Below are 13,198 nucleotides of genomic sequence, written 5' to 3' on the forward strand. Positions count from 1 at the left end.
TTTGTGTATTCGACTCTTTTGTTGTCCTGGTCCTGTCTGTTCTTGCTCAGTTATCATCCACTCTTATTTCCTAGACTTTCTTGTCCAAAGGGCCCCAGGTAACTTATCGTGCATAAGCTATGGTAACTATGAATGCAGAACACAAGGGTGCTTTAAATCCAATTGTATGGTGAACAACTAATGTATATTTTCTTTTTTGTGGGTCATAAAGCACATTACAAACGTTACTTTGTTAAATATCATGTGGAATCCTTCTGAGGAAGATGTTACTTTACATTAAACCAGCAAATTAGCAGTAATGTCTCCCTATCAGTCAGCCACAGGTTTTATTATTCTTCCACAATCTCAGATCTTTCCCAGTTTATGTTTAACTGTGATTTCCTTTATTTGCACTGCCCCTTACAAAACCTTTCTCCATTTATCAGATAATGGAGAGAGCCATCTGTCTTTCAGATCTGCATCTCAGATCATTAAAATTTACAAGACAGCAGCATGCAAGGAAGAAAACACATTTCTTGGAAGTTCATGGCTACAGTTTTCCATATCAGTAACTTCAATGGGGTGCTTTAGACCATTTTCCTCCTATTCTTTGAGAGTGAAATCACTTGATTTATCCCCATATAAAAGACAGCTTTCTTTACTGTGCAAATAATTAACCATCTTTAAAAATGTCTGGGTTTGTATCCTGCTCCTGCAGAGACCATGCATGCAAAATTCTCTTTGGAGCCTTTTGAAAACTTAGGGGGTGCCTAGGAGAGGTTGTCCAGAGAGATGATGGGGTGTCCATCACTGGAGATATCCAAAAGCCATCTGGACATAGTCCTGGGCAACTGGCTGTAGATGGCACTGCTTGAGCAGGGGAGGTCGATTAGATGACCTCCAGAGCTCTCTTCTAACCTCAAAAAACAAAAAAAAAACTGGAAAAAAAGTTTGAAATAAAAGTTCTGCCAGCGTTTATTTCAAAAATGAGTGCAGAAAAAGTGCAGTAAAGAGAGGGCCCAAATCCTTCCCTCCTATATATAGGTAGTTACTGTTGTAATAAACTCCCTTTGTAGAGCTGTCCTTGAGGGCAGAATCCTACCCTTTTCCCTGATTTACTATTCCTACTGTTATCATCATAAAAAACAATGCTACTAATAAAAACTCACACAAAGAGACCCAAGGCACATGAAAGGAGTACATGTCACATCATTCTTCCAGTCAGTAAGATGAAACTTTAGATGCAGATGTACATCTAAATAAATAAATGAAGCCAAAGCTGCTTGTAGCATAAGCTTTTTATATAATGCAGAATATCACAAAGGCAGAAACAGTACATATCACTGGGGAGAAGGTGGTACAGTTATCAGGAATAGGTACATTTTCTGTAAATAACCATCTCCTACATGGCTTTAAACAGTTACTACAGGAAGGGGAATTATCAAGGTCACATCTTCACTGTGCAAAGGATTTGCCACAGCTATAGAACACAGAGACGGAAAATGTTTCTCGAAAGAAGCTCTCTGCTGACCAGGACCCAGCTGGCCAGGAATCAAAAAATACAGAGCAGGGCTACTCTGGTTTTACTGGCAGTTACTGAAAATTGTTGTAGACAATTCTCCTCAGACAGCATCACACCAACTCCACCTTTGCAAGCCCAGGTGGGTGCTGTACTACGCTACATGGCTGGGCTGGGGAACTGTGAGGTACACGGGAACATATGTATGCATCGAGGAAACAAACTACTCGTATCCAGTCAGGTTAAGGCAAAATTTGCTCCTATTCTAGATTCAGATCAATATTTGCAATTCAGGAAGCCTACTGGCAGAGCATCCAATTGAGGCGTTCTAAGCTAAACTGGTTGCAGTTACTGCTCTGAAATAGAAACTAGCAGTCGAAGGATTAAGAATGCATTGGGGAAAATATACAATTCCTGATTCTCACACAGGTGTTTCTCATGATGATAGGAAATTGCCTTGATTTTAAGGCGCACAGAGTTTGCCAAAGAAAAGAATGGTGTTGGTAGGATTGTGTCTAATAAAGAATAAGAAAGGGTGGTCAGCCATAAACACCTCTGTGAAAGGAAGAGACCTCCTCACAATGGAAGCTCCTGTACCCGCTGCTGCTACGGTGCCTTCCTCATTGACCTCCACGTACGTCTTATGGACAACATTTGACAGCACCAGAGATTTCGCAAATGACATTGCAGAAAGGTCAGCTTTTGATTCACTGAAGATGTCAGTCATCCCCATCTCTTGTAAAACCTCATTGAGGTTAAAGGTGCCTTCCAGCTTGAATCGAGGGAGGTGCACCTCAACTGTTGTCTCAAACATGTACTCTGAAGAGGCCCACACCATTATATTTTCATAGGTCATTGTGCTTTCAATCTAGAAGATGGGGGAAAAAAGAGCTTAAGACAGGTGGGCAGCTTTGAAAAGTTTAAATTTTTACCCAGCCTTAATTCAGACCAAGATCTTTCAGCCCCAGTCCATAGTCCTGCTTTACCTGCTCCAGCCCGCTGGCAGATCCATCAGCCGTGTCACCAGGCAGCAGGATGATCATGCTCAGTGACTTCTTAGCATAAGGGAGTTCAAGAATCTGAGCCCCTAGCTCCTCAATGTAGCCTAATTTAAATGTACCTTTCTGATACATCATCTGCACAGGTATTTTCTCATTCTGTTTAAAAGAAAATTATACAGTCACTTAAGCAATACAGGTCTTAATACTTAAACTTACTATAGATGTAATACCAGTCAGAGTTTCATCAGTAATTGTTGTTAGACTAAACCTTTTTCTTAATTTTGTCACATCTACAGTGACACACAAAATATCAGCTTTAAATAAAGGGGATAATTGTTTGACAAAGGAAACAATTTCCCTGCAACTGATCAGACAGTGAAGTTGCTTAATAGTCTTACACTTCTAAACAGGATGATGCTGGTTGGATTTGCAAGTTTTGACTTGAACTGGGATAAAGAAGAAATATCAACACAAGAAACAGGATGTCATTCATCAGACTTGTTGTTTAGACAGGAAGCAACAAATAGGTTAAGAGCAAAATCATAGCCACAGGCATCCTCTTCTAGGTCTTGTTATCTTGCCTTCAGGTTGTCTGAATGCTTTACAAAGGCTTAAGTTTCCTTTTATTGTTAGCTAACTTCCAAAGCAGTGCAAGAAGACTTTAGGTGCACAACATTTTCAGCAGAAGTCCTGCTAGTACTGATGAGCAGTAGGTCTTGCACATCGCTTCAGTAAAGATAAAGCTTTTCTGTGATAAAACCCAACAGAAGTGGCAGGTTAAGTTCTCAGCACACCCACACCTTGCTCAGAGGGCAGCTGAGCCCTGGACATTGCGCTTCTCTGTTATGCTTGCTCCAATGCTCACAGTATCCAGGGTAAATAACATTAAGATTTACAGAATGCACATGTACCTGACTCAGTTTAAAATCTCTCTGTACTGTTTTTTGTTCCTCAAACTTGTGTTCCCACGATGCTTTGAAGTAGATTACATTCACCAGCACCAGCAACGCACGTGCATCAATCACACCAGGAGCAAAGAGTTCCTTGATTTTACCTAAAGGAAATTTTGGAATACACAAGTATTTGTTAGTTGTCATTAAGACTCTGGACCGAGACTCAATTAGTTGTCTGTGAACTTAGTTTTTGAGAAACTTAGAAATCCAGTTCTTGGTTTATTCAAAGACTGTCACATGTGATAGTGAGTTGTGCTGGTGGTCACATCTCTTGTCTTTTTGGGCGTTGCTCTACACACAACCAACTCCTCAGTCATGTCCCCCACCAGGCAGTTCCCAGTCTCACCATGGAGCTCACAGCTTCCATCCCCTGCTGACCTCTGTCAGCACTGGTGGCTGTTCATGGAAACAATTTGTCTGGCCAAGCCTTATAGGTATTACTGCAATTATCATGCCAGGCATAAGGGTAGGAATACAAAAGTATTTGACAACAAACACACCTTTAACTCAGAAATAATTTAGCTCACAGCTTGCTCTAATATTTCAAAAATGGATGGGAAGAAAAACTGTCTTTAAACAGAGTATGATTAAACACCCAGAAACATGAACATGTCTTTGCTTTGCATACCCTGGAATTTCTTTTGCTGCAGCAGTGTAAGAAGGCAGTGATAATAGGGCTGTGGGTTTGCTTTGTTTTACCTTGTGTCTCACTTTCAACCCAAGTGTTAATTTTTATTCTGGCGGCTTCAACAGCACCATGAAAGTCCAATGTTTGCACCATTGCTCCATACAGTTCCTTAGTGCACATTAGAAATTTCTGCAAAGCAAAATAAGGATTACAAATTGGTCAAATCTGTTATCTTTTGAAAGAAATCAATGGTTCAGATCTATTTTAGAAATGGTGAGGAATCTGTTGATTCCGTAAGGCAAAATTTCATTTTGGAAACATCAACTGTCTGAAGACTATTTACAGAATCATTGCAGAAGAGATAATTACTCTATTGCATGGGGAGGGGGGGGAAGGCAAATAAGTAAAAAGAAAGCCAGAAGAAAGATATTTCCCATGGAGAACTGCATACTTGAGGTCCAGTAAAAATAAAAAATTAGAGAGCATGCAAGATATGCTGTTTGCTGCTTAAGTATCCAAATAATTCAACATAAACCATTGACAGAAAAGCAAAGATGTGACCAGCAAGTTATCCATACTAGGTAGTCCAGAGACCACTCTGCCATTCAGTAAGAAAGGAGTGAGGAGTTCAGCACAGGTGAAAACCAGCACCTCACGTGACAAGCCTTCTCCATGCTGACTGCTGCCCTAGTTGTGCCACTTGCAAATCCAGAAGTAAGTAGCTTACAGACCATTTGAATCAGTCATTTTTAGCTGTAGTCGCACTACTACTGGCTGAGTGTAGATCTATGCCAAAAGTGCCTTATTCTTGCTCTGTAGCCATTGATATCCATAGCATGCTGGGGTTTTTTTGAATAAAAGAATTGAAAGTTGACACTCTCGTCTCTATCTCAGCAGCCCTAAGAGATACAGTTCTAAACAGCACAACATGTGTTCCAGAAGAAATGTGAGGAGGAAAACAGGGATGTTCAGTTACAGGGAAGCCATTAGCAGATACCAGTAACTTACCTGCTGCAGTTCAAATCCTTGTTGGATAAAGAGATTGTTGGCCAGGGTTAAAACATATCTTTCACCGAGGTTTTGTAGTTGTAAGAGCAGCGACTGGAACGCCTTATGGTTAAGGTCCCCATCTTTGTTACACTGGGAGCATTGCAAACACAGCAATTATAAAAATCCCTCCATAAAGCTTCGGTTGTTAATTTGCATCCTAACTAGATTACACCATGGGGCTAACTCCTGCTGTACTGATTTTTAATCCCAGTTAGTCTTAAGATCAGTAGCCTGACCTTACTTCAGATGAGATCTCTGAAGGCTTTGGTATTGATTTCACAGAAGACGTGGCCCTTAACAAAATAGCACCTTGCATCAGGCATTTCCCGGTGGGTCAGGCGGACCTTTTCCATGGGATCTTGCCTCCCTCCAGTGGCGGATTCCAGCGTTTTAAACTGAGTAACCTACCGCGCAGAGAAGAAAAGGCTCCAGTGCTCCCCACCCAAGGACACACCTGGGAGAGGGAAGGCTGCTCTGGTTCCATCTCTGCGCTCTCAAGATCAGCTCCAAGGCTCACTGTTCCTGCAGCTTTGCTAACATGGAGCACCTGCAGTCGAAGATACAAATTATGGCAATTGTAACTGGGATAAAAGCATTTTCTTTAAAATATTTGCTATGTCATCCTGGAAAAATGAAGTAGATTTACGAAAGATACTTTCTCAGGTTCAGTCAGGCTGAAATGAGCGACTTAAAATTGCTCATATATTCATATTCAAATTCTCATTTCTGTATTGGGAAACCAAGAAGAACTTGCACTTAGCTCCTCAAAATATTACTCTTCACTACCTCAAAATGTCTACATTTGATTTGTATTTTTATTGTTACAGTTACCTTAAATTTCATAGAATCATAGAATCATAGAATGGCCCAGGCTGGAAGGGACCTTAGAGATCATCTAGTCCAACCTCCCTGTCATGGGCAGGGACGCCACCTCTCGATTAGACCAGGCAACACATAGGGACCGAGCGGGAATCGACCCGCGACCTCGGTGTTGGTCATTGTTGCCAGCACCGCTGCTCAAACCACTGAGCTAACCAGCCACCTAAAACAAGAAGTTTCCTCAGACAAAGAGATAAAAAGAGTTTTCTTTGAAAACATCAAAACTGACTTTTCACAATCATTCTTAATCTTTGCCTCAGCTTAGGAAATACATCAAAACCACAGTGATCTCAATGGAAACCATTGTTTTTAACGTGCAAATACCTTGATGAAAAATTTCCAGCAGCCTCTGTTATAATAATGTTGCATCACACATAGACTTAATCTTTTTTTATTGAGGATACCGGATCCCCGTTGCTTTCCTAAAATAGGCAGAAGTCCCTGTGTACTGCATTTATGTGGCAAGGTTATGGTAGCCAGGGGGCTGCAGGGGCGGCCTCTGTGTGAAGAGATTGGGGACTGCCGCCCTCATCAAACAGAGCTGGTTCCAGCTGGTTCCAAAATGAGTCAAGTCTGTTTTGCCGTGACAGTAACTGGTGAGTCATGTCCCTGTCCTTATCTTGACCCATAAGCTTTTTCATCTTATTTTCTTGCCCTATCTTTGTTAAAGAAGGGGAGCGAGAGAGTGCCTGGGTGGGCACGTGGCAGTTGTTGAAGTGAGGGTGCCTGAGTGGGCACCTGGCAGCCACCAGCCAAGGTCAATGTACCACACTCTGGAAACCTCATGGGAAGGGCAGGTCTACCTTGGCTGAGGGTGACCCAGCACTCTGTGCACATGGCAGCGTTAGGATAGGATGGATGAAGATCTACCAGGATAGAGGCAGCTACTGACAAGAACCTCTGCCTTAGGATTATTGGTCTTTTGCTACTCATGGGCACAAACAAGAAAAGAGAAGAACAATTGTAAAAAGTAGAACTTGCACTGAGGGGAGTAAAGCTGCAGCGATGGGAGAAGTGGCCTTCTCCACCTTCTCTCTGCCCACCTGCACCCATGAGCAGGTGACACATTTTGACTCCCGAATGTCACTTATCACTGAAGTAAGCTAATGCTTCCAGCCACCCAGGGGCAATCACTTGAGGTTTCTGCGACCCTCCCCACTATCCACCTAGACTCACACTTCCAGGATTCTCATAGCAACCATGAGAGGAGGCGCCTGCTCGTAATTTTGAAATAAAGTCTGATATTGTGGCAGCAGGCTGGGGCAAAGCCAGAGTACCCCACTGGGGTGTATTGCCCCTTCTCATTCAGCTCTTGCTTGGTGCTCCCTTGGAGCACTCCCTTGGAGTCTGCGTGGGCGCATGGCGTGACCCACACAAGCAGATGGCAAGGACCACGGCTCATCAAGCACAACAGTGAAGGCAGTACCTGTGCATGTATTCATGCTTGTTCCCTATGAGACCCTCGCACATGTGTCATGCTAGGATGCCCAAAATTTCCATTAAGGGAACAGCAAGCAGTGTGGAAGCACCTCAGCATTTCATTAATACTTACCTTTTCTATCTGAGCAGCAGTGTTGTTTTTTGCACCCAGGTGGATCAGGGCCAGGGCAACAGAGATGCTCATTGGAGAGAAGACAATGTTTGCACCCTCTGCATGTCTGTTGAGCTTATTGTAGAGATCAAAGCAAAACTCAGTAACTGGTCTAGAAATGGAGCCCATCATGAAGCAACTGCTGAGTGGGAGCACAAAAGAAAAAAGAAATTTAATGCAGCTTGTCGCTTAGCTAGATCACTCTGTGAAGCATCTGTTTGCCCTAAGATTGTCCCATAGTTGGTTGCTAAATAATATAAGTTTTATAAATTCTGAAAGTTTTAAACAGCCAACCTTCCACGCATCTGTCTGTTCATGCTAGGAGCAAGGACACAGTGAGTCTGGAAAAGGGGCCACACTCACAACATATGTGAATTCCTCAGAAAGCACTATTTTTCTGTCTTACCCTATGGTGTATTTTATTTCAGATCACGGTATTGAAATCAGTCATCTGTGGATTAACAGCAACTCAAAATGTCTTGCACTGTCCTCCAGATGCAGAGTACTCACTACCCCTCACTCAGCCGTGAACCAAACATGAACTTCGCATGCAAGGCTGGAACTCAGGTGCCAGAAGAAGTTACCAGAGTGCTGGGATTTCAGGCTCAGCTGAGACACAGCAGTTGTCCACGCAAACCATCTTACCCTGCAGCAAGTGTCAGACAACAGGAATGAACTGAGCCCACAGGAAAACAGACGTAGCCTAAGACAGATTGTTGCAGCAGCTTGCAAGAACTGAAAAGTCAAGTTGCTGAATATATGCAGGTGCCACGTGTGGCAAATGCAGACATCTCTTGCCTTTAGACTATATGGAGAAGCACAGCAATAATCAGTGCTCCAGCACGTTTCTCACTGATGCTTTGTTGGAAGAACTTGCAGTGCTAAAAGAAAAAGTTCATATATGCTTCATACCGAGATGTTTGTTTTACCCTAAAGTCCAGAAATACTTCATATAAAGACCTAATACAAATGGGCAAAACAGAAGAGAAATATCCCAAAGGTTCTCTGAACAAACTAAAGGTGAGTTAGATCTCATTAATTCTGAAATCAGCTCTGTTGTTTGTGTCTTTGTATGAAACATGGTTCTCATTTTCCTTTCAATAACACAGTCATCTTACCACAAGAAAAAGACATTGCACTAAATAATCATTTCTCTTTTCTTCCACCTTCATTACCTACTATCCAGAACCTTCTGAAAACAAAACTCAGCGTTTCTTTAGTGCTGATGTTTGTGTTGCTCCACTTCCACACCTCTTGAAAAGTCTGAAGTGGAGCTGTGAAATCATTCACGGTGAATGTAGGTCATGAGGCACATTGTAGGTGTGCCCAAACCTCAGAAGGACTCAAGGAGAAAAAAAGAGTTAATAAACTTCCTCAGCAGGATCCACCCCACCCTGCAGGGAAAGGACGAACTGCCAAGTATGGAGGGAGATCCCAGGAGCTGGAAACAAGTTTTAAAAGCAAGTGTCTGGCATGCCCTTAGGAAAAGCAGCAGGCTGTCCTTGGGGAGATGTCCAGGTGCAAACTCTACGGCCAACTCCATGATTTTGGGAGTGGGAACTGCTTAGAAAGCTGCCCTGGAAGGGGCAGGGCACCTGGGAAGGGAGGTGTGGGCTGGTGGAGCAACTTTCTTACTGCAGAATGAAATGACTTAGTGAACTTTCTCAATCCAAATTGGGGCAGGCACAAGCATATGAATGACTGCACACCATAAAGCTGGGTGTCTAATCTGTGTGATCATTCAGTCAGTGAGAGTTTTGGAGTTACTGTGAGGACAGTGGAGTTGGAAGAACACCTACATGGTGGAAAACAAGTGGCAACTTACTTTTAAAAGATCTTGGCGTGGTAGGGAGAAAAGATAGAAGATTAAAAGAAGTGTTCCAGGAAGACTATAGTTGTGATTCTGCACTAGCCAGAGCATCTGCACTGAGCATTAGCAACAAAGCAGAGACAGCAAGCAGGGTTGGGGCTTTACAGCTGATGAAGGGACATGCTTTGCATGATGGTTCAGTAGCTTTTAACATAGTCTGGCAGATGGAAATTGCTGGAGCTGTTATATGTGTGCAAAAAGCTACCCAGGAAAAAGAACTTCCTTTGGAAGAAACCACTGTACACCAGAGACCTTGTAAAGATGACAAACTTCTTCCATGGCTGTGTGAAATGAAGAACACTCCTCTTCTATTCATGATCTGTTTTCTCTTTACAGCTTGTTTTCATCTAAGAGTAGATGCAATCAAGACAAATACTTCCAAAGAATAAAAAGCTGTGCTCAAAACTATCATAATTAATAGATGTATTCGATTATATTATGCAGTCAACAGGAGGAGGCAGTAAATTAGTGGGGAGGCTAAGAGAGCTGTAGCCTTGTTTTTAAGGTAATTCTGTACTTAATACAAGGCAAGCAAGAAGGAACCTGTTTTCTCTGATGCCACATGATAATTCCCATTCCATGTTTTACTTATTCAATCTGCCTCCCATTAAGGTGCTTTAATGCATATTCATTTCTCATACACAAAGGGAGACAGATTTGGCAGACATTACATGTGTCTATCCTGGAAAAGGAGCACATGCCAGACAGTACTGTGTCCTCATAAAAAATCACTATGATTGATAGAAGTGACTTGCTTATTTTTTATGACCATTCATACAAAAAGATATTTTCAAGTGTTTCTGTGCTGATTTAGAGTGAAAGGGATGAACAGCACATCAGAAAAATGAAATTTCCTACAACACAGAAATTCTAATCCTCCCTTTGTAACACAAAACATTTCCAAAGTAACATCCTTTAAATCAAAACCCAATAGAATTCAGAACAAAATAACTTTTCAAGGGAAATGTTACCAAGTTCATTTTCCAAATAACTTAGCCTCTCATGCTGCTACTTTTATGCTAGAAAGGGCTTTTTCTGCCTGCTTTTATTATTCTCCATCAGTACTTCCAGCATCTTTTCTACCTCTTTCTAGGTCAGTTATCCCTGCATAAACAGACATGGCTGTACACTGGCCTGTTACGGGCCATACAGAGGCAAGTTATTTGCTGAGCCTCTGTGCAGCTGCAGAGACTTCTCAGCAAGCTTCTAAACATCGTTGCCAAACCCAAGAGCTAATATGTTGACAGCAAGGACTAGCATTGCCACTAACAAAACAAAATCTGAATACCACTCCACCCCTCTTATTTTATATATTCATTGTTTAAGAACACAAACAGTCCCTTGGCAGCAGGGATCAGGGCATGGGGGAAATACCTAAGCACCCAAAGAGTTGCACGCCCTCTCTCTCATCTAGTGAACATTTCAAGGCTTTTTCATGTGCCATGAAAAACCCAAGTAAAGAAGGGAAATTAGCTAGCATCTCCAATTTTGTGGGTGAGTTTGCCAAGGTCATCAGCACCATCGCTGTACGTGAAGCCCATTTTTACCAGAGTGAGTAGAGGTGCTCTGAAAGACCCTGCCCTTCACAGCCCTTCTGGAGCCAGAGGCAGAAAAGCATCTGGTTTCTGGTGTAAGCCACTGAGATTAGTCCTCTGGCAATTAGTGCTATCTGAATGGGCAGAGAGGTCCTTTCCCAGAGGGGAAATTTCAGATTCAAATGTCTGTGAAAGTTAGGCAAGAATCTTTAGATTCATAGCTTTGGACATGTGTTCCTAAATTCCCCATCACTGAAGACCAGCTCTCTTAGTGTGAGCCCTTGAGCCACCTGAATTTTAGCAGTGTGTTTTGCTGCCTGCAGCTTGTAAAGGTATCTCCCCCTCTGTCCCATCTGTAAACATGATATTTACTGTGGACTACTTTGGATCTGCCAAAAAAAATTCACAAGTTATTTGGGGGGGGGAAATAAATAAATAATAGTTGTTTACCTTCTTGCTCGAAGAGGCTAATTGAAGAGCACAACAGCTGGGCTCTGGTGCGTGTTCTTGTGAATAGTGTATTACAAAAATCTCTCCCTCCTTTGTGGGAAAGTTCAGCCTATAACCAATTGTTGATGATAGCAGCATAATGCAAATGCCATCAGCATGAAGTTTCCTATAACTAGCAATATGCTAATAGTCCTGCTCTCAAAGTTGTCCAACAAGTTTGGCAGGCAGTATCTGCTGGCAACATCTCCTGACTGTAATGCCAAGAAGCCCTCAACTGGAAAACTGGTCATTAACCCTGGAGATCCACAGCTGCACTGCTGTGCACAGTCCCTTCCACATCTGATGGGGTCTGGCCTGGATGCAGGGGTGTGCAGGGTTCATCCCATTCAGAGAAGCCTTGTCTAGAGCTGAGCTTGCTTGCAGAGATAGAGCAAATGAATGGGAAATGCATGAGCTTTATGTTGCCTACAGCCATCTCTCTCAGGTTAGGAGTTAGCTTTGGAAGGAGCCTAATTAGAGGGGAAGAAGTATTTCCTTGAACTGTAACAGGAATCCCCAGCCAGGGGGTATTCTTTTAAATCACTGGAGTTAAGAAAAAAAGGTGGCTAGAAGTAGCTGATCACACAGGTTATGTCTCCAGCTTGAAGTGAGACACAAGTAAAGCGATGGGAAGCATAGAGCTGCACCAGCACAGTGTTTGATCTGCCCTAACCAACACAATGGAGCTCAGGTGCGACACTGGGTTATGGTAGCTGGACTCAGGGGTCAAAATTAAGTCCTCTAGGGCTGTATGTGGCTTTGCAACCCTGACAATCTTCTGCCTTTCCTTTCTCACTTCTTCCTTCCTACAAAGCAGGAAACTGGCTTTGGATTCATAGGATATTTGAGACATGTTGAGAGGGGAAAGGAGGAAAGAGGAAGAAGGTCTCCCAGCACTATCTTGCCCTTCCCACACTTCCTTTCCACTGCTGAAGCTGGAAAATCCTCTTCCTCAGCTGCAGCTCCCACCAGCTTTGCTGTTCCTGGCTCCTCTGCTAAGGTCTCAACCCAGTTGCTCAGGCTCCAGTGCTCCAGTGCCCATCTGAAAAGAGGGATTTGTAAACAATGCAAGAGCCAATGATAAAATGAGTGTTCTTGTTACCCCTAATCCTTGCTTTTTTGCTTCCCTTTTTCCACTCACATCTTTGCTCCTGTTTTTCCTTCCTATAGTCTTCCTTAGTCTTCCTCCTCAGTTCTTTCTGTCTCTTCATCTGTTTTGTGTTTTTTTTATTTCTGCACATTGCCTTACCATGTATCTTTTCTTCTTCTTCTATGAGTCCCAGCCTCTTTTCACTGACAGTATTTTTGAGTGTCTCTCATGACTGTCCTTCTTCTGATCTCCATGCTTTCTCCTTCCCTCTTATATTAACATTGTTCCTCTGCTCATTTATTTTACTTGCTCTGTCCATATATTCCCTCAGAACTTCCCTGACATCAGTTTTACTGCTTTGCCTCAGGAAATGTCAATGTATGTGTATATTGTCTTTTCTAGGCCCTTAGGATAGTATATTCAAGGTTCAGAATTGCACTGCTTTTCCAGTGGGGCAAACTGGCTCTGCGTAGCATTGCTCGAGTTTCAGAACCAAACTGCTCTTCTGCACAAACAACTTCTGTTACCACAAGACATTAAGATGTATCCCCCTTGTCTTCTACAAAATGCTAGGAGCAGTAAGCAAGTAATGACTGCGCAGCTGAGCAAGTGAT

The 13,198-nt window shown here is 42.6% G+C and overlaps 1 protein-coding gene across 1 annotated transcript; it reads right to left on the minus strand.

The window, feature by feature from the left end:
• Positions 1-1,961: 1,961 nt before the first annotated feature.
• Positions 1,962-7,729, minus strand: LOC104269624 (serpin B12-like). The gene is made up of 8 exons (XM_009873430.1): positions 7,562-7,729; positions 5,585-5,677; positions 5,372-5,392; positions 5,089-5,220; positions 4,152-4,269; positions 3,411-3,553; positions 2,485-2,655; positions 1,962-2,366 (listed from the first exon to the last, which is right to left on the minus strand). The coding sequence occupies exons 1-8, from the start codon at positions 7,727-7,729 to the stop codon at positions 1,962-1,964; spliced, it is 1,251 nt and encodes a 416-aa protein (XP_009871732.1).
• Positions 7,730-13,198: the final 5,469 nt, after the last annotated feature.

This window comes from Apaloderma vittatum, unplaced genomic scaffold (genome assembly GCF_000703405.1).
Source record: "Apaloderma vittatum isolate BGI_N311 unplaced genomic scaffold, ASM70340v1 scaffold11547, whole genome shotgun sequence".
NCBI classification, from domain to species: Eukaryota; Metazoa; Chordata; class Aves; order Trogoniformes; family Trogonidae; genus Apaloderma; species Apaloderma vittatum.

Bases quoted from the DNA above. Each gene is read 5' to 3' on its own strand.
- LOC104269624 (XM_009873430.1), bottom strand. From the start codon at position 7,729: ATGGGCTCCATTTCTAGACCAGTTACTGAGTTTTGCTTTGATCTCTAC. The intron at 5,221-5,371 runs GTAAGGTCAGGC...CAATGCTCCCAG, and splicing joins CTTCAGAGATCTCATCTGAA to TGTAACAAAGATGGGGACCT. The intron at 3,554-4,151 runs GTAAAACAAAGC...AATTTCCTTTAG, and splicing joins GGTTGAAAGTGAGACACAAG to GTAAAATCAAGGAACTCTTT.